The 25,109-nt window shown below is 37.6% G+C and overlaps 1 protein-coding gene across 3 annotated transcripts in view; it reads left to right on the top strand.

Annotated features, from left to right (window-relative positions):
* Window positions 1-25,109, top strand: part of INTS8 (integrator complex subunit 8) — a 59,146-nt gene that overhangs the window by 28,482 nt on the left and 5,555 nt on the right. For 2 of the 3 annotated variants that reach the window (XM_049633120.1, XM_049633118.1), the window contains exons 15-27: window positions 875-1,076; window positions 4,785-4,906; window positions 9,390-9,574; window positions 9,983-10,016; window positions 11,270-11,326; window positions 11,434-11,495; window positions 14,090-14,208; window positions 15,039-15,142; window positions 15,892-15,942; window positions 17,897-17,970; window positions 18,051-18,115; window positions 18,248-18,291; window positions 23,876-24,069. In XM_049633120.1, coding sequence (XP_049489077.1) covers window positions 875-1,076; window positions 4,785-4,906; window positions 9,390-9,574; window positions 9,983-10,016; window positions 11,270-11,326; window positions 11,434-11,495; window positions 14,090-14,208; window positions 15,039-15,142; window positions 15,892-15,942; window positions 17,897-17,970; window positions 18,051-18,115; window positions 18,248-18,291; window positions 23,876-23,992 — 1,236 coding nt within the window. In that variant the 3' untranslated portion in view covers window positions 23,993-24,069. Of the gene's footprint in view, window positions 1-874; window positions 1,077-4,784; window positions 4,907-9,389; window positions 9,575-9,982; window positions 10,017-11,269; window positions 11,327-11,433; window positions 11,496-14,089; window positions 14,209-15,038; window positions 15,143-15,891; window positions 15,943-17,896; window positions 17,971-18,050; window positions 18,116-18,247; window positions 18,292-23,875; window positions 24,070-25,109 lie in introns of those variants that run through there. The other variant, XM_049633119.1, reaches the window with a different exon arrangement.

Genomic DNA, 25,109 nt, shown 5'->3' with positions numbered 1-25,109 from the left:
ATAAGATCCAATTCTTGATAGGTTAGGTATAGAAGGGTACTTGTCATGGAATCTATATGGATTTTGTGTATACGTATGTATAGAAGATGTATAATTTATGTGTATTCTATATATGTATATAACATGTATGGCTCGTATGTATAAGATAGGCATATAGGTATATAATATACATTATGTATATGTAATATGTGTAGCTTATATAAAATGTATGTATGTGATGTGTATATAATTATGTGAAAGTTTTTTTGGTTTTACCATTTATATAAAACTAGTTTGATAATACAGCATATTTTTATGCTGTTTATTGGATATTTTTAAAAAATTATTTAAATTCAAATTAGTTAACATACCACTTATATCAGGAAGTGAATATTATATAAAACTTTTTAAGAGGGCATTGAGCAATGTTGTATCCCCTAGGCTCACGTATAGTATTGGTTTCAGGAGTAGAACCCAGTGATTCATCACTTCCATATAACCCCAGATGTTCATCCCAGCAAGTGCCTTCCTTAATCCCCATCACCCGTTTAACCCATCCCCTGCCTACCTCCCTTCCAGCAACCTTCAGTTTGTTCTCTGTATTTAAGAGTCTCATATGGTTTGCCTCCCTCTCTGTTTTTATCTTATTTTTCCTTCGCTTCCCCTGTGTTCATCTCTTTTGTTTCTTAAATTCCACGGATTTTTTTTTAGACTACAAAAGAATTAAGTATTGGAATAAATCAGTGACACAGATGATAAAGATAATCTGGCCTCTTTCCAAGATCCGGTGTTAACCATTTAAATTAATCCTCCTTCTCTTTGCTCCGTTCTCACAAAGATGCACATTTTTCGATTCCAGAGGAAAAGCAATCCAGTGATTTCTTTCTTTCTCTAGGACTTTTCCCACGCCAAACAGTTGTTTGCTGCTTGTTTGGAGTTGGTAACAGAGTTCTCGCCAAAACTCCGTCAGGTCATGCTGAATGAGATGCTGCTTTTGGATATTCATACGCATGAAGCTGGAACAGGGCAGTCAGGAGAGAGACCTCCTTCTGATCTTATTAGTAGGGTGCGAGGATATCTGGAAATGAGGCTTCCTGGTAAGACTTTCACAAAGCCAAAGTTCAGAAATACAGTACTCAGGTAATTGTGGGGAAGAATCTAAAAAAAAACATTTGCTTGACTTTTTGCCATCTATAAAAAAGTTACCTCTCTCCTAAAACAGAAATCTGTCGTGGAGTTCACTTGAGAACATTGAGGATAATGTAGGAAACTATTCATTTCCAAGAATTTCCATAACAAAGTACCACAAGCTAGATGATGAAAACAGCAGAAATTTATTCTCTTATACTTTTGAAGGCCAGAGATCTGAAATCAAGGTGTCAGCATGGCCATGCTCCCTCTGAAGGCTCTGGGGAAGAAGCCTTCTAGCTTCAGGTGGCTCCCAGCAATCTTTTATTCACTCCCATCTCTGCCTCCTTTGTTTCGTGGCCTTCTCAGGGAGTGAGAGTGTGAGTGTGTGTGTGTCTTACAAAGGCACCAGTTATTGGATTTAGGGTGTGTGCTAATTCAGTATGATTTCATCTTAACTAAGTAGATATGTGAAGGTCCTGTTGTCAAGTGAGGAAACTCTGAGGTCTTAGGTGGAAATGAATTTTGAGGGGACACTGTTCAACACATTACAAAATTATATTGCAGTTTTAAGATACTTTGTTAAAGAATCAAAATGTCATTGAAAGTACAGATTGAAAGTTTAATTCCTCATTACTATCATAGAAATAATCAGAATGGTTGCCACTGGGTCAGGAACTCAATTGTCACTTCAGGAACAAACCTTGTGTGTCCAGCTCTAAGTATAAATATGCCATTATGAAAAGGGCTTATCATAAAAATTATCTCTGTTGTATGTAAATCTTACTTAAAGTAGTTTCTTAATTTTACATGGTTTAGAGTAATTAAATCATACTATACACATTTAAAGCTGTAAGCAGTAAAATTGAAGTGTAACGGAAGGTGCTAGTAATGTGTCAAAGCAGAAATGGCCACTGGCCCTCTTGGGTCTTTTGGAGTAAGTTAATTGTTAATACATTCTGATTTCTAGCAGAAATTACAACCATGGGTCAGGATAAGGGAGGGGTGCAAAAAGGTGTTATCTGCCATCACCTCCTCCCTCTCTTTTTAGGGAAAAAAATTGTTCCCTGGTGATACTGGGCTGATTTTGATCAAATTAAATGCATACGCTCTGTAAAAGACAGAGGGTGTTAACGTGGCTTGGTTTGGCTCTACTATCAGGAACAGGAAGTGATCTTTTTGTGTGTGTGTGTGTTTATTTTTGAGAGAGCATGAGGGAGGGGGTGGGCACAGAGAGAGAGGGGGACAGAGGATCCAAAGCAGGCTCCATGTTTACAGCGACAAGCAGTCCTTTATGTGGGGCTCGAACTCATGAACAATGAGACATGAACAATGAGACCTGAGCTGAAGTTGGACACTTAACACTGAGCCACCCAGGCATCCAAAGGAAGAGGAAGTGGTCTTCATTGACAACAAATCCAACCTTCATTTATAAATAAGGGCTACTTCTTCTAAATTAATTATTTAGATTAATTATTCTAAAACCACTGATGTCTTTTGGGAGAAATTCCCTAACTTTTAATACTTTGTACTAAAAGGTAACTTTGTGTTGAGACACGTGTCTTAGTTATGTTCCTTGGATTTCAGCAAATTTGAATTCTAGGCCTGGTAGAGATGATGAATTGTATATTGCAGATGCTTAAAGGGAAGTTTAATCTCCAAATCATTCCTTCTCAGGCTGTATCAGAATTCTCCCTAGATTCTGATTTATCTTTAAGAATTGTTGCTGTACCCTCCCCCACTCATGCTCCCTCAAAAAATAATAAAGGGCACCTGGGGGCTCAGTTCGTTAAGTGTCTGATTTCAGCTCAAGTCATGATCTCATGGTTCATGGGATTGAACCCCCTATCAGGCTCCATGCTGGGTGTGGAGCCTGCTAACATTCTCTCTCTCCTTCTGCCCTTCCCCTGCACACGGGTGCAGTCGTTCTCTCTCTCTCTTAAAAAAAAAAAAAAAAAAAAAAAAATTAAGGGCGTCTAGGTGACTCAGTTGGTTAAGCTTCCAACACTTGGTTTCGGGTCAAGTCTGATCTCACGGTCATTGAGATCAAGCCCTGCATGGGACTCTGCGCTGGTAGCATGGAACCTACTTGGGATTCTGTCTCTCCTCTCTGCCCCTCCCCTGCTGATGCTCTCTCTCTCAAAATACACTTTATGGGGAAAAAAAAAAAAAGATTGAAAAAAATTAAAATTAACAAAAAATCCAAACCATTGCTGTATTATTAATGGGGAATGTGGGTGAATAAATGAAGCCTTGGAGTCGAATGCTGTGTGGTCTACCTTTGGCAAAATGTAAAGAACTCAATGACCTGCATGTGTTAGAGATACCAGTTTCACTTCTGTCTTTGTTCTTGAAGGTGATGCAAATAGTATATTTTGTTTTGCTGTGTTCCTATGCCTGTCTTTGTCGTTGCAAATCCTCTTTTGGGTAAGGTGAGATGTAAACAAATAGCCATAGGCAGTTTTTTTTTTCTTTTTTAGAAAGACTAAACAAAATATATTTACCTAAGAAGTTTAATAGCTCTCTCTATTTCAAGTGAACGTTGTTATTTAGCATTCTTTGGGATTTTTCTTTTTGCTGAAGTATGTTTAAACCTGAATATTAATATACTTTGAGCTACAAAAATTTGCAACATATTTAATACTAAGGTATATTTATTTGTTTCAAAGGAAACGATGTGCGAAACTTTTTTTTTTTTTGGTCCAAAAGTTCTGAGTGATTTTTTTTTTTTTCTCATTACTTTTGCTTAAAATTGTTTCTGGGGTGCCTGGGTGGCTTAGTCGGTTAAGCAGCTGATTCTTGATTTCGGCCCAGGTCATGATCTCAAGGTTCGTGACTTTAAGCCCCACATCTGGCTCTTTGCTCACAGTGCTGGGTCGGCTTCGGATCCCCTGTCTCCCTCTCTCTGCTACTCCCCCATGCGTGCACGCGTGTGCTCTTTCTTTCACAAAAATAAATGTTAAAAAAATTGAAAACTAAAAATGTTTTTGGTACGGTAAATATTTTTTGAAAGTAAATGATTTCATAGAATGCTTATTACATTTTAATCAGAAGAAATATTTAAAATGATACATTCACTCAGATTTGTTAGTTTTATTATATGGTATAGCTATTTCTGTGCTCTAAATGTGCTAAAAGTTTATACTGTACCATCATACTTGTTTTGTGTGTTTATTCTCTGCTCATTTGGGTTACAAATTTTATAGAGGACAGGTAACGCGGACTTCCACAAGAGAGTGTAAAGTATTCTTAGTAGGTGAGTTTGTTAATTAGTAAATAGTAGGGACCATTCAGTCTGTTGTTGGGAAAACTTAACTTTTTAAAAAAAATTTTTAACATTTTATTTATTTTTGAGAGAGAGAGAGAGTGGGGGAGGGCCACAGAGAGGGGAGACACAGAATCTGAAGCGGGCTCCAGGCTCTGAGCTGTCAGCACAGAATCCCAAACGGGCCTCAAACTCTGACCTGAGGCAAAGTCAGATGCTTAACTGACTGAACCACGCAGGCACCCTGAGAAACCTTAACTTTCTAAAGAAAAGTATAAAACATTAGAATTTTTCTGTTGTTTCATCTGTAACTGTTGTTTTTAATTTGTTCAACTGAAATCTGAGTACATGTTTGCTTTGTTCTGTTTTAATGTTATGATGGTAATTCCAACTATTTTCTTTGTCTTTTTAGATATTCCTCTTCGTCAAGTTATAGCTGAGGAATGTGTTGCTTTTATGTTAAACTGGAGGGAAAATGAATACCTTACACTGCAAGTTCCCGCATTTCTGCTTCAGAGTAATCCATATGTAAAGGTAATTTGTGTTTAATCTAAAAGGATTATTAGGATGAGATCATTGTACCTGTTTCTTTAGATCTATACTAAGGCAACTTGTCCAATTTCTATGATACAATGGAAGATGGGACAAATGTTTGTTGGTGTGTGGTTAATAGTATAGTTTGAGATAATTTGGGTGCTTGGGTTTGCCCTCTGATATTTTTTTCAATGTCCAGTAGTTCATGAGAATGCAAACAAAAATTAGTTAACGGACATTTTGGTATAACCGTAAGCTAGTGAGAGGTTAGTTCTCTTCTTGTTTTGATCAGTATAATCAAACTCTAGTGTTAACCTCTGGAATACATGGGTGTACCTGCATGTGAGGGGTGCACTTCCAGCTTTTTTCCATCTGAGCACCTGACCCTTCCGTAGAGCTTATTTCCTCCTCTCGATTTTGCGTGGTCCTTGGTCATGTAAATGTTTGTTAGTAATTACACCCAAATGAAAGAATCCATTCAGTGAATTGGTGGTGAGTTGTTTATTCACCTTTCTTAATTATATCTCTCTTGTGCAACTGAAAATGTTTCTGGATGGAGAAAATAAAAACAGAAACTTGAATTTTCCCCTAAGACTATGTTTGTCATGTGTTAATATTATGTGTACCTGAACAAGCAGTGGACTTTTCTCCCTTTCTGGTCTTCAGTTAAAACAAAACAAAACAAACAAAAAACAAAAAAAACCATGTAGTGATTTAACATTTCTTTGTGTGTACGTTTGGTTTTTCAGATTTCCTTATTGCTTGTATGCTTTATGTTTATCTCCTCTTACCTTTAGTACATAGTCTCTTCAGTCAGTGGTTATCTGAGAACTCTTGCAAGACTCCCTGTTTTACATTTGTTTTGGTTATTTGTTTTTTCCTCCTAATTTCCTATATGTCCTTTAAAAAACTGAGATCATTTCATTTCAGCCCTTTGAAGATTTGCTGATTTCTTTTGTATTTTTACTCCTTTTTGTCTTCTCTATAATTGTTCACAAAATTTATCTCATAACTTGAATCATCCTTCTCTTTGGAATTTTAGACATTGGATTAGATCTGTTTTTTCACTGAATTTTCTGAAATGTGAGTTCCTCCTATCTGGGATACTTGTCTGATTATGCCCAGTAGTCTTGGTCTTTGTTAAACCCTCAGATGAAAGAACCATTTCGTTCCAAGACAGTAATTTCCACTTAGGATCATAGCTTGTTGTTCAGCATTAGGACCGTATAGTAGCTTTTCTTTGCTTTTCTCAGCAATGAATTCTGTGGAGCTGTGCACCAGCAGGGCTGGGTGCGTGTTTCAGGGCCTGCAGTGTGGAAGGGTACGAGATACTGTGCTGGAAATTGCCTGAACTTGGGCTGGGTTATGTCACTGCTTCCTGTAGCCCCCTGATCTCGCCCAAAAGGAGGAAGGATATGTGGTGACCTTGCTGAAGAGTCATTGAAGTATTTCATCATCTTATCTGGTTAGGGTTTATGTGTCCCCTTTCCTAGTTTGGCCCTGTGCTCCCTTGTTTATGTCAGGGAAAAAGGAATCAGAGAAAGAGGTCTAGAGTAAGGGATCGTGTTTTGGAAATGCTATAATTTGGAGCAATTTCCAAACTTGGAATTTGGCGTGGAATGCATATACATATGCATAGGGAAAAGTTTAGAAGGATGTTAACAGTTACCATCTCTGGATAGTGGAATAGTAGGTGGTTTTAATCAGTTTATTTTCCATTTTATTTTCTGACTTATTTGAATATTCTGTAATCACAAAAGGAAAGGGAAAAATCTTAAACATGTAGCTAAAATATGACCTTTTGAAATAACACAGAACTGTATAGTCTCCCCTTTGGATCAGGATAGGAGGCAGTGTAGCTAGCATATCGGAAAAAGCACAGGATTTACGGAGCTCGGTGGTAATAGTAGTAATATCAGATAAAGACCAAAGTTTGTAATGTAGCCTCCAAGGCCTTTTAAGGTGCAGGTGCTTCTTCCTCTGTTTGCTCTCTCTTCCTCCTTGTCCTGCTGTTCTGTGCTCGTGGTTCCACATTACTCACAGCTCTCTATGCAGGATGCTTTCTCTGCTTCTGCACTTGAGCATGTGCTGTGAATCACTTAGCCGGGATGCCCTTCCCACTTTTGCCTGTTGGTGTGGTTTCTTGGAAGCTTAGCCTTATTTCTTTCTCTGCAAAGGAGTAAATCACTTTCTCCTTTGTTACCTTTGAACTGTGCTACTAAGTAGTCCTGCTACTTTTGGGGAGGCATATATTTTTGTTGCACTTACACTATGTAATAAGTTATTTTTCACTTGTCTTCTTATAGAACAGTGAGCTTCTTGAGGACAGTTACTTTTTATATTCTCAGTGCTTTATTTGATGTCCACACATAGTAGATGCTTAAGAATGTTTGTGGAATTCAGTTGACTTTGAGGGGCCTAAGACTTTTTTCTTTCCTTTTCTTTTCTTTTTTTTTAAAGTAATCTCTATACCCGGTGTGGGGCTCAAACTCAAGGACCCTGAGATCAAGTCATAGGTTTTTTTCTGAGCTGGCCAGATGCCCCTGGGGCCTAAAACTTCTGAAAATTCTTACTTTTAAGTAAATTAGTGCAGTGACCTCAACCAAGCATGTGATTCTTAACAACAGAAAATGAATGGAGACAAGGAGCTACTCTAGCCCTGTATTGCGCTACAGTAAATAGCTGCATATATGGTGGTCTTAGTTGATGGAGCAGACTTGTATTCGGTAGGCATGCAAGATAAAATTTTTTTTTTTTTAATTTTCTTGTGTTTTTTTTTTTTTAATGTTTATTTATTTTAGAGACAGAGAGAGCACCAATGGGGGAGGGGCAGAGAGAGCCGGAGACAGAATCTGAAGCAGGCTGCAGCTCTGAGCTGTCAGCACAGAAAACACATTCACATAGCACAGCTAGGGTTTTCACATTGTTTTTACTACCTTTAGGAAGCACGAGTGTTATAAATTTTCTTAGGTGTGATCATGGAGTTATGGTTACGCAGGAGAATCTTCTAGCCCTTAGAAGATACATAGTAAAGTCTTTAGGGATGAGGTGTGGTGTCTGCGGCTTATTAGTTAACAAAAGAGCATATGTAGGTATATAAAGTAAATACAGTAGAATATTCACAGTAAGTCCAATATACAGATATTACTGAATTCTTCAAGTTTTCCATGTTTGTAATTTTTTATTATAAAAAATAGGGAAAAGTATGTTTTCATCTTTGTCATAATACTGCTGCCTCCTTAAAGAAGTTACCTGAGGTGATGGGGACCTCCTTATGAATGTTTTCTAGGTCCAGTTAGGGATCTGGGCTTTCCTGATGGACTTGAAATGATCTTTGCCGCTTCACTGTTGAAAAGAGCAATGATGTGTAAGAGTTAATATGAACAAAGGATAGAGGGGCCCTCTTTTGTTTTGAAATTACAGAGAGAAACACTGAATTTGACATAAGCCTGTTTTTTTCCTCTGCATTTTGGGCCTGTCTTTTCTCTGCCTTTTGCTTTTAGCCCTTCCACTCTTTTATTTGTGTGTTCTTCCAGCATTTTTGGTCCTTTTAAAGTCGCCTTTATTCAGATCATTCACTTTCAGTAAGCTGTCCTTCCTTCCTTCTTCCTCACATCAGTAACTCCATCCCCAGTTGCTCCCATTTTTCTTAGAGAAAGGTGGTTCCACATCTTATTCCCTTATTCTGCCAACTTCAGTTTCCAGATTTCTCCCCTTATTTTTTCATTAAAAAATTTTTTTAAATTTATTTTTATTAAAAAAAAATTTTTTTTACATTTATTTATTTTTGAGAGAGAGCACAAGTGGGAAAAGGGCAGAGAGAGAATAAGACACAGAATCGGAAGTAGGCTCCAGACTCTGAGCTGTCAGCACAGAGCCTGACGTGGGGCTTGAACTCACAAACTGTGAGATCATGACCCGAGCCCAAGTCAGATGCTTAACTGACTGAGCCACCCAGCTGTACCACCTCCCCCACCACAACTTTTTTTTAAATGATTACAGTGTGTGTAAAGTTAAAGCACTATTTTAATTGCACCTCTGGGCTTTTACCACAGTTAACATTGTGTGTGTATATATACTTCCCATTACATACACCACATACCCTGCCCCCTTCTTAAGTGGGATCATGCTATTTACTAGCTAGGTGCCCCTCCATCACACACTCTTAATAAATCACATACCTCTTTGCATTGTCTCAGTTTTGTTCTTATTAGACTATACTTGTTTTTGCCCTGATTAGACTTTTATTGAAGGAAACAGTGAGCTTTATAATGTGGCAGAACCAGAGCATCCTCTTCCCCAGTCAGATTCCAGTCTGTTAGACAGTGAACTTTAAATTCCTCCATGGTTGGATGGAAGGTATAGCATAACATATGTGTTGGTATGTTTGGGCCACTATCCTTTCTTCAAGTGCACCTTAAAATAGAACTTACACGTATATTACAGATTATCTTTTGTGTATTTTCTGTTTTTCGTGTTACAGCTTGGACAGCTTTTAGCAGCTACATGCAAAGAACTTCCAGGCCCTAAAGAAAGTAGACGGACTGCTAAAGACCTTTGGGAAGTTGTTGTTCAGATCTGTAGTGTATCCAGTCAACACAAACGAGGAAATGATGGCAGAGTTAGTTTAATAAAGCAGAGGGAATCTACATTAGGTATAATGTACCGGTACGTTTCTATCAGTTTATTTTTTGTACTCAGTTTGTGCTGTTTCAAGAACATCTACCATTATCCTTGTATATCCTAAAGATGGACAGTGTAAGAGTTCTCTGGTGCTGATCTCTGATGGACTAACATGGCCACCTTTGGAAATACCTCTTATTTATATGTTATTTTAAGAGATTGTTAACCATTTAATATCTACTGGAGTTCAAAGTCGTTGATGTCTATGATTGCATAGTACTGAAGAAGTCATATGTGATTAAGACAGAAGAAATTGTATTAGGTTATTATGACAATAGAATGTTATACTCTTTCATACATGCAGAATTGGAGAGTTAGGTATAAACCTTCACCTATAATTTACTTTCTTTTTAATTTCTGATAGTAAATATGTACAAAATTTGTTTTTTGTAGGAGTGAACTACTTTCTTTTATCAAAAAATTACGGGTAAGTTTCATTAAAAGTTATCTAATTCTCATTTTTGTAAAATATGACTGAAAATATTGAGTGCTTAAATGCTGGTTGTTTAAGTGCTCTCTCTGTATGATGTGCTCATTATCTTCAGTGATCATTTCTGAAGATGGGATGGTCTAAATGGAGAGGTTTATTTTGCATTTATCTTAACATGTGTTAGTGAACAATTAGGTTTTTTTTTTTTTTAAGTTTGTTTTGAGAGAGACAGACTGCACGCACGAGTGGGGGAGGGGCAGAGAGAGAGGGAGACAGAATCCCAAGCATGCTCTGCACTGTGAGAGCAGAGCCTGACACGGGGCTCAAACTCATGAAACACTGAGATCATGACCTGAGCTGAAACCAAGAGTCAGACGCTTGACTGAGGCACCCAGGTGCCCCAAAGGAGGTATTTTTTTAATTTTAAGGAAGTTTCCATAATAGGGCAGGATGTGTGAAGCCTAGCCTTAATTTTTGATGATAGGATTAATGTTACACTTATTTACTGACGTAACCTAGATTCCATCCTTTAAGTATTATTTTAAGGAATAAAAATTTGATTTTTTTAGAGCTAGCTGGAAGTACTAATTGGAAAGAGATGTATTTACTCAATTTCAAAAGTCATTTGAGGAGTTGAGCACCATAAGCCAGTCACCTAAATATGCTAATTTTTGTGTAATTGTGTGCTGTGACTTCTTTCATGAGATTCAAAATAAAGTTGACCTGTAGTGTGCGCTTTAAACTAAAGCAGATGGTAGATTTCAAAAGTGAAAGAATCTTTTTTTAAATGTCTTTTTGAGAGAGTGAGTGCGTGTGCATGCTGGCTAGGTGGGGGAGAGGCAGAGAGGGAGACAGAATCTGAAACAGGCTCTGTGCTGATAGCACAGAGCCTGATACAGGGCTCGAACTTGTGAACCGTGAGATCAAGACCTGAGCTGAAGTTGGACTTTTAACTGACTGAGCCACCCAGGCTCCCTAGAGTCTTTTGACAGAAAGTCTTTTGACTTTGTGTGTGGGGGGGGCACCTGGAGGGGCTCAGTTGGTTAAGCATTTAACTTTGGCTCAGGTTCTGGAGCCTACTTCCAGATTCTGTGTCTCTCCCTCTCTCTGCCCCACCGCCGCTCACACACTGTCTCTCTCAAAAATAAACATTAAAAAAAAAAAAAAAAAATCCTTGGTATCCCTGAGGTTGACAGGAGGAATGTTAAATATATATAGTATTTAATGATTCTGTATTTTCTTTCTCATAGGAACCTTTGGTTTTGACTATTATTTTATCACTCTTTGTGAAACTTCACAATGTTCGGGTCAGTATTTCATAATTTCATTAAAAAAATCTTCAAAAGAAATTTCCTTTAAAAAAAATCAACTTAAAAATCACTTTTTTTTTTTTTTTTTTTTTTTTTTTTTTTAGGAGGACATCGTGAACGATATTACAGCTGAACATATTTCTATTTGGCCATCCTCCATCCCGAAGTAAGAAGTATTATAGCTTGAATTTATTTTTTATGTATTTAGAGATCATCCTGATACAGATAATCTTGAATAATTTCACTAAAAGGCTGCAATCTATAAGGATTCTACAGCCAACTTCATTTCTCTGTTGCAGTAATTATTTCTTAAAAATGAATAAGGCATAACTCTAAGAGCTAAGGTACACCAGCCTTAAGTTGAACAAAAGATCCCTAAGTGGTCCTGATGACTTGTCAGTGGGTAGAGTTAGAGCATCGAGGCAAAAACGATCTTCTGTTAGGGTTCCTTCATCTTACCTCTTTTATAAATATCTATATGAAAAGGGCATCAATAAAAAAAGTTTATTTTGAGAGATAGTGTGCATGTGGGGGAGGGACAGAGAGCAGGGAGAATCCCAAGCAGGCTCTGTGCTGTCAGCACAGGTCAATGTGGAGCCTGATGCAGGATTGGTGAATTGTGAGGTCATGACTTGAGCCAAAACCAGGAGTCGGCTGTTTAACCCAGGCGTCCCGAAAATGACTTCTTTATAATTATTCTTTGTAGGTCTCTTCTAACACTGTGACTGTCAGAGGGTCCCAACCCCTTTTAGTTACTAAGAAGTTCTTGGATACTTTATGAAATATTCCCTCTTTCTTTCATCTCCTGAAAAGCACAGTAATATGGGGAGAAGAAAACGTTCTTTTTCTGGAAGAAGAAACCATTTACATATTTCTTTTCCTACACATAGCAACTTCTCATTCAAGAGTCCCATTTCTTCCCTCCTAAAAGTTACTTTTCCTATCCTCCCTACCCCCAATTTTTTTTTTTTTTTTTTTTACTTTGTGCCTGAAGGGCAGGACTAGGCCTTATTTTATTGCCCTTAGTGGCATCTTTGAAGAAGAAAAGATTTTAGTAGGTAGATAAGCAGGCAATAGAATGAGAGTAATTTGCTTCCATCTTAATCCTAGAGATTGAAAGCAGTTGTGCATCTCCTATAGAGGCTTGGAAGGTCAAAAGTGAGTGAGTGACCTCATATTGAGGCTTGTTTCCCAAAGGATCACCGTGCTTCAGAAGCAAATGTGCATCCTAAATGACATTGTAACTGCAGATTTCTTTTTAAGATTTTAGTTTTAAGTAATCTCTACACCCATGATGGGGCTCAAATTTACAAATGAGAAGAGTCATGTGCTCTACTGACAGGGCCAGCCAGGTTCTCTGACTGCAGGTTTTTCTGTAATATTTAGTATGTTACATAGCAGTCCAAAAATCAGATAGAGATCCTTCTGCCTAACTGATGGTTGGTAGCATCTCTGGGGTGTTGCTTCTTTATCCCAATGGTTGATTTTCAGTGTGTGTTTATAAATGAGGCAAAAGAATAGTTTACCACAGAGGCTCTGAGCTAGATTGGTGGAGTTTGAGTCCCAGCCTCTTCTTCACTTACCTGGTATCAAACCCTGTATAAGTTGCTTTCTTTGCTAGTTTCCTCATTTATTAAATGGATATAAGAAGAGTATCTACCTCAGATTTGTGAGGATTAAATAAAATAATACGTTTCCAAGGTAGGTGTTTATAAGGACTGGCTTGTAATAGGCTTAACTGTTACCTTTGTGATAAAGTTACTTTAATGTAAGTTGACACAGAGAAAATGTGACTAAATGTTTGAAAAGAAAAAGTATTTCTCTTGAGCACGAGTTTTTATTAACTCTAAGAATAGTGTGAGAATGGTATGGATTGAGCATTACTATGTTAAGATCAGTTGTTTGATATGTAGATCAAATTCTTGTTAACATTTTATAAATTTCTATAAAATCACAAACCAATTTAACTCATTTAGCTGTAAATGAATAATTGAGTATTTGCTAATAATACCACAGTTCTGTTCCCACTACACTGGGAACATTGGTGAATTATGGTTAGATCTAACTCTGGGGCAACAGGAGGACTTTGTCCAAGTTCACCTTGTAAGCGACAGAGCTAGGACTTGAACCTTTTATGTGTCTGAATCCAGAGCCTACGTTCTCTACCTCTGTGCCTTACTGCTTCCGGGAGATAGGCACTGTGAGCTTTGTTTCTTGTGTGCTGGGCTGGCTTTTATCCTTACAGCTCCATCCTCTACTTCTGTATCACAGGACTTCCAGGTTTAACGAGGCTCACAGCGGCTGGCCCTGTTCCCTCCCCTCCTCTGCTTCTTTACAGGCACTTGAATATACTCAAGTGGTACACTTGCCACAGGTAGCCCCCGACCCTGTGAGGGCCGAGTGAAGCCTCTAATCCAGGGGACTTTGTTATTCTCACTAGAAGTCATAAGGTGGACTCGAGGCTGCATAGTATTGTTAGTATTCAGGCCCTTTAAGAGTGACATTTGGGTGGAAAAAAGGAAACAAAAATCAGATTTGTTTTCAACTTCTTATAAAAAGTGAAGCTTATCACACTTCATACTTCCTGGACTCAGCTGTTATAGTTTTAATAAACTACTTTTACTAATAATTGGCATTATATTTATGGTCACTTAAATTTTGGCTAACTCTTTTTGTTTTTAATAAATGTGCATGGAATTTGAAGTTGCAAAATAGAGATTAATGTTCGTTGTCTTTTTTTTTTTTTTTTTTTTTATTAAGCCTCCAGTCAGTGGACTTTGAAGCTGTGGCAATCACAGTGAAAGAGCTAGTTCGGTATGCCCTCAGTATAAGTCCAAACAACCATTCCTGGTTAATTATTCAGGCAGACATTTATTTTGGTAAGTGAGATGTATGGTTGTTTTGCATTTTGTTTTTGTAGCACTTTTAGAAGTGAAAATAAATACATATTTTTCCTAATAGTTATTAAACTGGTCTTGTTTTTGATGTCTATTCTTCCTAGATACATTGCTATATATTCATTTTCTGTATTGTGCCTTTGGTTCAGATACTTCGAATTTTTATGTTGACTACGTTGTTTTTTTTTAAGTTTATTTATTTTGAGAGAGTGTGTGTGTGTGAGTGGGGAAGGGGCAGGGCAGAGAGAGAGAGGGCAAGAGAGAATTCACGCAGGCTCCACACTCAGTGCAGAGCCCAACACGGGGCTTGTTTCCACGAACCATGAGATGATGGCCTGAGCCAAAATAGTCGAATGCTCCACCGACTGAGCCACCTAGGTGCCCCTGAAAATTGCCAATTTTAATGCTCATTTTCATCCTGATCCTCCAAAGAATTTGTTATCAAGATCTTAATATCTATGTTTAAAATAGATTTACTGATTCTAAACTACGTCAGAAAATTCAGGTATGTTTCTAGTATGGGCATTTGGGAAACAAATACCTCCAGTACTAAGTTTGACAAGAAGTCTGTGCTAAATTTTTGGCTCATCAGTTTTAGAAAGCAAGGAATATATTACTTCTTTTAAAGTAGTTTTAAAAAATGTGGTTTTTCTGTGTTGTCCCAGATAAGTGTTATCCCTAGCCCTGTGGTTTGAATCTGCTTTTGTCAACTCATGAAGTAATCATACCCTGCTCTTCACAAAAGAGTCCATGTTTGTCTTTCCGGCCGTTATGTCTAATGTTAGGTCATTCTCTATTATTTTCTGCTTCAGCAACAAACCAGTATTCGGCAGCTCTTCACTATTACCTACAGGCAGGAGCCGTGTGTTCTGATTTCTTCAATAAGGCTGTGCCTCCTGATGTTTATACAGACCAGGTAAGTTGTCTCGTGGGCTCTCTTTCTTGTCTACCTTTACATGTTCCTTTTTCCCAGGCCCCTTTTGGGTGAGCTGATTCATTTCCATATATGTGGTAAATTGAATGCTCTAGACCTGATTGCTCTCCATATTTCCAGTGCCCATAGATCATTGCTGCTTTGATTTCTCAAAACACCTAAAACTCAACCTGTCCAAAACTGATTTCAGCATTTTACTTTACAGTCTCCCTCCTGATGCCCTTTTCTCACATACGTGAAAACACACACACACACACACACACACACACACGCCAAAATACCAAACACCTTCTTCAGCCATTTAAGTTGACCAAGCCCAAATCCTCAGTATCCTCTTTTCTTTATGATGGCTCTCACTGAAATCCATTCAGCCTTTAAGACAGTGATTCTATCTCCTAAATCTCAAATTTATTTCATTTTCTTTTATACGTATCACTCTTTCCTCTGTTTTATGCCATCGGTGTCAGAATCTATTAAATGGTAGATTATAATACGTGGCTTTTAAGTTAGATCTTAAATATTTTAGTAATGTGTTATTTTTAATTAAAAATTCTATTTTTCAGCGCATTTTTAGATTCACAGCAAAATTGAGCAAAAAGCGGAGTTTTTTATACCTGCTGTTCCCACATACGCACAGTTTTCACCACTGTTGCCATTCCACATCAGAGCAGTGCATTGGTTACAACTGGTGTTAACTAGTTTTTGAAAATAATCAGGATTTGTTTTTGTAGGTAATAAAACGAATGATAAAATGCTGTTCTTTGCTGAATTGCCACACACAGGTTAGTTTATGATATGTTGGTTTATTTTCATGTATATTGGAATTTGCAGTAAATATAAAGCATTGGACTGGGAAATCGCCTTTATTTTCTTTACCATAATTGCTTAAGTTTACGGTGTTTAAGAATTTGGCATATTAAATTTTTTTTTTTTTTAGTTTTTTAATTTATTTTGAGAGAGAAGCAGTGTGAGTAGGGGAGGGGCAGAGAGAATCCCAAGCCGCCTCCACACTGTCAGCCCAGAGCCCAGTGTGGGGCTCAAATTTATGAAACCATGAGATCATGACCAGAGAGCCAAAACCAAGAGTCGGATGCTTAACCAACAGAGCCACCCAGGCACCCCTTAATTTTTTTTCTAGGAAATTTTAACTAAAATGAAAGTATGAATTAGAAAACATTGGTCTTAGAACCTTCTAAATGGAAAAGAAGCATTTTTAAGGTGTGTGGGTTTTTTTTTTTTAATATTTAAGAGTCGATATGCATGTGAGTCACTAGGGAAATACAAATCAGCACCACATGAGGTACCACTTCACACTTAATGGAATGGCTGTGATTGAAAGGCAGGCGCCTTGGTGGCTCAGTCACTTAAGTATCCAACTCTTGATCTCAGCTCACGTCATGATAATCATGGCTCGTGGGTTCAAGCCCCATGTCGCACTCTGTGCTGATGGCACAGAGCCGGCTTGGGATTCTGTCTCTCCCTCTGCCCCTCCCCCACTCGTGCAGCCACACTCTCTCTCTCTCTCTGAAGATAAACTTAAAAAAAATAGTAACCAGTATTGGTGAAGGTGTGGAGAAATTGTAACCTTCATACGTTGCTGGTAGGAATATAAAATGGCATGACCTGCCAAACGATTTGGCAGTTCCTCAAAAATTTAAGCATAAAATTACCATGTGACCTAGACCTAACAGTTCCATCCCTAGGTTTGTAACCAAGAAAATTGAAAACATGTCCACAGAAAAATTTGCACACGAATGTTCACAGTAGCGTTACTCATAATAGCCAAAAAGTTGAAATAACCCAGATGTCCATCAGTTGAGGAATGGATAAATAAAATTTGGTAGATCCTACGGTGGAATATTATTTAGCCAGAGAAACAAATGAAGTGCCGATACATGCTACAACAGGGGTGAATCTTGGAAGTATTAGGTTGAGTGAAAAAAAGCCAGATACACATGGCCTTGTTATGATTTCATGCATATGAAATGTCCAGAATAGGCAAATCTATAATCAGAATGTAGATTAGCAGTTGCCAGAGACTGAGGGTGGAGAAATGGACTAGCTGTGACAGGTCTGATTGCAGGTTCTGTATGTCCTTGAAAGGCATTATGTAATACTTTTGTTTCGCAGTTTTCCATTCCTTTTAGTTTTTTGAATGGGCTTTTAAAATGGACAAAGCTCTAAAAAGTTATGATTTAGATCATTCATTTAAAACTTGGGCAGACAGGGGCACCTGGGTAGCTCAGTCGGTTAAGCATCTGATTTTGACTCAGGTCGTGATCTCCTGGTGTGGGAGTTCGAGCCCTGTGTCGGGCTCTGTGCTGACGGCTCAGAGCGTGAAGCCTGCTTCAGATTCTGTGTCTCCCTTTCTCTTTGCTCCTTCCCCACTTGCAGTCTGTCTCTTTCCTCTCAAAAATAAACATTAAAAAATTTTTTTAAATGGGCAGATGCGTATGTAAAGGTTTTTGTAATTAAAAATTAGATGGGATCCATAATTATGAGCTGATCTACTCAGTATGATCTGCCAGCCCTCTTTAGTGTGTTCTTGATGTAAGAATCGTTAAAAATTTCCCTTCCCGGGGCACCTGGCTGGCTCAGTCAAAAGAGCCAAACCCATGCTGGGTGTACAGATTACTAAGAGAAATAAACTTAAAAAAAAAAAAAAACTAGGCCTCCCAAATCAGGAGAGTCCTTGTTGACACTGGTTACGTTAAATCATTTTCTTTGTTTATGTAGGTGGCAATCTTATGTCAGTTCCTCAGAGAAATTGACTACAAAACAGCCTTTAAATCATTGCAGGAACAAAACAGGTATGAATGATTTTTAAAATAAAATGAAGTTGAAATTTTTCTGCTTAATAAAGAAGAAGTAACTAAAATCTGTTTTTCAGTCATGATGCTATGGACTCCTACTATGACTACATATGGGACGTTACCATTTTGGAATACTTGACCTGTATCCTTCCATCAACATATGTGATATGAGGACAGTTCACTTCTGTAAATTAAAAAAGTACTGTAAATAAACAGTTGAGATTTTGTCATGGTACTTAATAATATCAGATTTATTCTTAACTGATTTGTTTAGATCTTCATCATAAAAGAGGAGAAACTGATAAAAGACAAATTGCGGTAAGTTATGCCTTTCTTCAGTAATACACTTAATTTCCCTGATTTTAAACCGTCGTTAAGATTTGGACCCCCCCACCCCCCCAAAAAAAGATTTTGTATGCCTAGTTACTGCCAGATTTTGGTTATCAGTGTTTGCTTTTTAACAGACCTATTTTCATCTAGAGCTTTATCTCTCTTTTATTTTAAAATATTGGATCACATCCTCTCTCTGCTCCAAACCTTTGAATGGTTTCCCATCTCCTCAAAGTCTTTATAATAGCTTACAAGCCTGCATATGACCTCTAGCTGTCCATCCGACTTTCTTGCTCACTTTTGTTACGCTATTAGCCCTATTGTTCTTTGAACATGCTGAAAACATTCACCACCTGAAGGGCCTTTGAAATTTTATTTTCTATAAACATTCTTTAACTTCCCTCAGGTCTCCTGGAATGTCATCTTAGTCTTCCACTCAGGTCATGATCTCACAGTTCATGGGTTTGAGCCCCACGTTGGGCTCTGTGCTGACAGCTCAGAGTCTGGAACCTGCTTCAGATTCTGTGTCTCCCTCTGTCTCTCTGTCCCTCCCCTGCTCGTGCTCGCTCGCTCTCTCTCTCTCAAAAATAAATGTTTAAAAAGAAGAAATTAAAAAAAAAAATGTCATCTTAGTGATCATTTCCTGAGCATCTTATAAAATAGCCATGTCTTTCTCTACCCTTTTTCCTCCAACACTCTTTTTCTCATTTCCCTTTTGAAAATGTCCTCCATTATACTTCTGATTTACATCTGACATACTATATATTTGCTAATTTATTGGCTGTTTCCCCACCAAAAACTTGGCTTTGTCATAGCTGATACCTAGAATGGTGCCTGGCACATTATAGATGCTCAGTAGTTATTGATAGATGAGTTATCTGTTTTTAAGTTTGACTTATAAGCCAAAGTATTCTAAAATTTTTTAGTGTTTATTTAGAGAGAGAGAGGGAGAGAAAGAATACCAAGCAGGCTCCACACTGTCAGCGCAGAGCCCAACACGGGGCTCAAACTCACAAACCGTAAGATCATGACCTGAGCCGAAATCAAGAGTCAGGTGCTTAACGGACTGAGCCACCCAGGCGCCCCAAAGCATTATAAATTTATGGCCATTTTTACTTGACTGATACTTGCTGCATCAGTATCACCACAGATAATTTTTCTTGTTGCTTTCGCTCATGCTAACAAAATTATGTGCTATTGTATATCTTTTAAAGCTTTCTGCATGGACTAAGTTGTATGGGCATTATTTGGAGGGGGAAAATAATAGTATGTTTTTTAAAAATCAAAAGGAAAAAGAACATGAAGCCAGCCTACTTGATTGGAGGCAAGTCATTCTCCATTTCCAGCTTATCCACAGCTGGTAGGCATACTGAAGTTGTCACGTCTCCAGTGCTATTTCCAGACCGTCTCTACTTGTATCATTTTAAGCCCTTTCTCCTTAAAAGTTTACACTTGTCTCTTTAGTAGGTCATCTAACCAAGCTACTGGTTATTCCTCCACATGCATCAAAATATACGTGATTATTTACCCAACATCCTTATCCGTAGCTTTCCAAGTTTGATTGTTACCTTTACTTAGCATCAGCCACCCACACCCATAGCCGTGTCTTATTGTCAGAATTGTTCTACCTAAGATCCATCTGCCAGTAATTTATCCTTCTCTTACTTCCTGGCTCCCATGTTCCTCATGGTCAGTGAGATATTCAGGTTAATGACCAATTTTTCCCCAGTCTGTCAGCCCCTTCCCAGCTTCCCTTCCTTCCCTACTCACTTTGAATATGGCAAATACCTATGTGTACACTATCAAGAGGTGCGGATTCCGCTGGTCTGAGATAAGGTCTTGGAATCCAAATTTTAAGTTTCCCAGCCAGTTTTGATTATGACAAACCACGTTTGGGAACCCCTGCTTATCTATGACTGACTGTCAAAGCTACCCTTTGGTCAATATTTTCAGCATTTTGGGGCACCTGGCTGGCTCACTTGGAGTGTGCTAATCTTGGGGTCGTGGGTTCGAGCCCCACACTGGGTGTAGAGATTACTTAAATAAGTAAAATGTGAAAAAAAATGTATATTCAGCATCTTTGCATTTTTGTCTTTCATTTCACCTGGAAATATTCCAATCCTGAATCGGTTCAAAAATTTTGCTTTTTTCCCCGAGCCACTGAGTTTGGTTGGAAAAAATCCTGCCACCATATAAACTGTGGTGCCATTACCAAACCATGGTCTCAAAGCTTAGCTGGCTTCTTATCTCTTTTGTGTTATGGGCCAGCAGTCAGTGGTCTGCTTTCTTTTCAGGGACTATTTTAGACATTTCCTGTGTTCAGCCCCCTCTCCTTTCTCCCTGTTCCGTACTTCCTTGCCTGTGTTTGGAATAGACCAGAAAAGACTATCAGCTCCTGTCCACATGGGAGTTGTAGTTTTGGGAATTGTGGCCTTATAAGTACCAGCTTCAAATCCCTCCTTAAAATTCTACCTCTGTGCTCATTGTTAAGTGTACTCTTAGTAGGAGGTTATGTTACTTTTTTTTTTTTTTTTAAAGGAAATTTATTAAGGGAGGAAAGGGTATTTGGTTTTTTAAGTTACTTAAATTCAACTTAGTTAACATACAATGTAATATTATCTTCAGGTGTATAATGAACTCATCACAGTAAGTGCACTCCTTAATCCCCATCTTTTTTACCCATCCCTCACCCACCTTTCCTCTGGTAGCCATCCGTTTGCTATAATTAAGAGTCTGTGTCTTGGTTTGCCTCTCTCTCTTTTCCCTATTTTCCCTCTGATCATTTGTTTTGTATCTTAAATTTCACATGTGAGGTATTTCGTATGGTATTTATCTTTGATTTATTTCACTAAGCATATTACTCTCTAGCTGCATCCACATCATTGCAAATGGCAAGATTTCATTCTTTATGGCTAATATTCCATTGTATTATACATATATATATACACACACACATGTATACATATACGTATATGTATGTACACATACACATACACACACACACACATATGCACACATACCACATCATCTTTATCCATTCATCAGTCAATGGACACTGGGCTGTTTCCTTAATTGGGCTATTATAGATAATGCTGCTATAAACATAAACATAGAGGTACGTGTATTTTTTCCCCCCAAATTTTTATTTGAATTCTAATTAACATACATGCAATATTGGTTTCAGGGGTAGAATTCAGTGATTCATCACTTACATACAACACCCAGCAAGGCTCTCCTTAATACCCATCACCCATCTAAGCCCACCTCCCACCCACCTCCCTCCAGCAAACCTTAGTTTGTTCTCTATTGTTAAGAGTCTCTTATGGTTGGGGTGCTTGGATGGCTTAGTTGGTTAAGCACCTGCCTCTTGATTTTGGCTCAAGTCATGATCGAGATTGAGCCCTACATCAGACTCTGCGTGGACAGTGTTGACCCTGCTTGGGATTCTCTCTTTTGCTCTCTCTGCCTCTCCCCCCCTCAAAATAAACTTAAAAAAAAAAGAGAGTCTCTTATGGTTTCCTTTTTTTTTCTTCCCCTCCCTTATATTCATCTGTTTTTCTTAAATTCCACATATGAGTGAAATCCTGTTGCATTTTTCCTCTGATTTCACTTAGCATAATACAGTTTAGCTCTGTGTCGTTGCAAATAGCAAGATTTCATTCTTTTTGATGGCCGATTATTCCATTGTACGTATATATGTATATCTGTGTGTGTGTGTATGTATATATATGTATGTGTGTGTGTGCGTGCACGTGTATACACACACACACACACACACACAGACACCATTATCTTTGTCCATTAGTCAATGGACATTTGGGCCCTCTCCATAGTTTGACTATTGTTGGTAATGTTACTCCTTGATGAAGGCAAGTTTTTAGGCTTTTGATTCAACCTGTTCAGTGACCATTAGTTAGTTGTCTCCTCTCCTGTATTGTCAGCCTCTCCCATAGCTTATAAACTATTTCATCCTTGACTGTACCTCTACTTCCCTTGTCCCTTCTCTGCCCAGTTCTGTGAAGCTCTCAACCCATTGTAATTTGACTTCTGCTGTTATCACTCTTAACAGTTCTCTCAAGGATCACCAATATCAAAGTCTGTGGATGCTTTTCAGTCTTTATCCTGTTGACATCTCACTTCTTAAAATTCTTTATTCCTTTGGCTTCCCTGACATTATTTTCTCTCAATTTTTTTCACTGACTCTTCTGCCTTTTCTTCTGTCCTTTTCTTCATGAGCATCTCCCTCTGTCTCCCCCTTAATCTTGGTTTCCTCAGAGTTTAGTCCTTTGGTTATTTTCAGATTGCCCTACGTTCTCTCTAGGTAGTCTCATCCACTCATGGGTTTAACTACCCACAGTGTACATTATTTCTCTCAAATCTCTGGCTCCAATTCCAACTTCTGTCTTATACTTTGGATTTTTATAGCCAGTCATCTTTGTGTTATTTTATCTGTTGGAAATCATTCTTTAGTCATATACCCTATGACTAGGTTTTTCCACATGCACTCCTTCATGTTGAAACGGTGTTGACGGTTAGTCTTTGTTGTTTAAAGAAGTTATAATAGGGTTTCTTTTTAAAAAATACATGATTTATTTGAGAGAGAATCCCCATAGGCTCCACATTGTCAGTGTGGAGCCCCACATGGGGTTGGAACTCCTGAACTGTGAGATAATGACCTGACACCAGGAGTTGGATACTTAACCATCTGAGCAATCCAGGCACCCCTGGGCTTCTTTCTTTTTTTATCTAAAGATGTAGATTGCCTTTTAATCTAAAGGTAATTCTAAGATCCTAAAATACATTCTAACAAAATGCTCTTTGGCAGATTATACTATAGATTTTTAGTAGGCTGAGGTATTCTAATTATGAAAGAAATGAACCACTTATATAGGCTATCATAATGCTGAGCAACTACCTGTTTTTGCATATTAAAAAAGTAAAGCCTTTCCTGGAACATGAATTTTGATTTTTCAAACTATTTTGTAGGAGCGTTAATTAACTGTAAAAATGTGTTGGATGATATGTAGAGCTTATTTGCTGGTATTTTTAGTCAAATAAACTTACATGAATTACTGTTCCTGTAGATAGTCTTTTCTTATCCACAGGGGATATGTTGTAAGACCCAGGTGGATGCCTGAAACCATAGGGAGTACTGAACCCTATATATAGATATTTATGTAATAAATTATTAAAAATATTGTTACAAATGTTACAAATATTATTACAAATATCAAAATATTGTACTCCCTCTTCTTGGGATGATGTGAGGTGAATGATGTAGGCATTGCGGTAAAGCATTAGATTACTTTGGACTCTGAGACCTGTTAGGAGGAGGATCATCTTCTGGACCATGCTGGACTTCAGATAAGGGGGAACCTACTGTAATTCCATGAACAGTGGCTAGGCATTTGATCTTTAAGAGTGGCTCTGAGTCTGTCTTTGTTAATTTCTTCTACACCTCCCATCATTTACAGTTGACTTTGTTAGCATGTAGGTAGTTTTGTATTATGTATACTAGCAAGACTTTGTTTTTGACCACACCTGTAATAACATCACCTTTCTGTTTTGGAAGATCAAAGCCATCGGTCAGACAGAATTGAACGCAAGCAACCCAGAAGAAGTGTTACAGCTGGCAGCGCAGAGAAGGAAAAAAAAGTTTCTCCAAGCAATGGCAAAACTTTACTTTTAAACAGTTAGTTAAAAATTTTTAATTTTTATTTTTTAAACAATGGGCTAAAAATAAACAGTATTAGATTATATAATACATATTTACACATTTAGTGGTGTTTTCTTTTCAGACAAAATACTGAAACAATTTAAAAAAAACTGTACAGAAGACTTCATACCATAACCACAGCTTAAATTTATAATTTCTTCAAAAGAAGAGATTCATGTATCCAGTAAGAGAATAAACTAGCAATCTGGTATGCTTTGTTTTCTAACTAGACCCACTTTCGAGGTTGAAATTTCATTAAAAACAAAGTAAAATATGTAGAAGTAGCTAGTCTATACACAGCAAGTTCTTACGTCAGGGTTTTGTTTTGTTTTTAATAAATAATCTAGGAGTCAGTATACATTTACTACTTTTTCTGCCTTATGAAAACAGAAGTTTAGGCCAAGTGTTAAGCTTTATCACTTTGTCCTTAACTCAGTGTAGGAATTTAAAAACGACCTTAACAGTTTTGCAAACATAAATAAAGTCTTAGTCACACTAAATTAAGAAAAAATCCTTAGGGATGTCTTGGAGTTAGTAAAGTGACTTTCTCATATAAATAGGTTGAAAGTGTACTTTTTCACTTAAATTGTGATGTACAAAAAGTCATTATAAAGCAACCTCTGTGTCAAAGCCCAAAGTAGGAGCTACACATTTATCTTGTTTAAAATTTCTTTGGTATTCCCCATTTAGACCACAGTTTAAACACCATGTTCATTTAAGCCTTACTGATTAAAAAATGTTATGGCAAGGCAGATGAAATAAAAAACAGATTAAAGTTCACCTTTTGTAAAAATTCAAGTTTTATAATAGCTTGCTATAGCAGCTGTAGATAAATTAGTCACCTTATTACAAAACTAAATCTTTGTAAACAAGTTTAAATTTTATTTTCAAAAACCAAATTGCACTAGTCAAGACAATATGAATTTTGAGAATCTAAAAACTAGATTCAAAGTATTGTATTACTCAATGTCGCCTTTAAGGTGGCACTTACCTAGTCTAAAACTCCAATGATAAAATTCTTAGTTTATCAAGGTAACACAGTAATACTGGATTAAAAAAAAAAAAATTATGGCATAAAGCGTGGCTATCT

Source organism: Panthera uncia, chromosome F2 (genome assembly GCF_023721935.1).
Source record: "Panthera uncia isolate 11264 chromosome F2, Puncia_PCG_1.0, whole genome shotgun sequence".
Lineage (NCBI taxonomy): Eukaryota > Metazoa > Chordata > Mammalia > Carnivora > Felidae > Panthera > Panthera uncia.
Note: the sequence above shows the minus strand (reverse complement) of the source record. Positions and strands in the feature narration are given on the sequence as shown.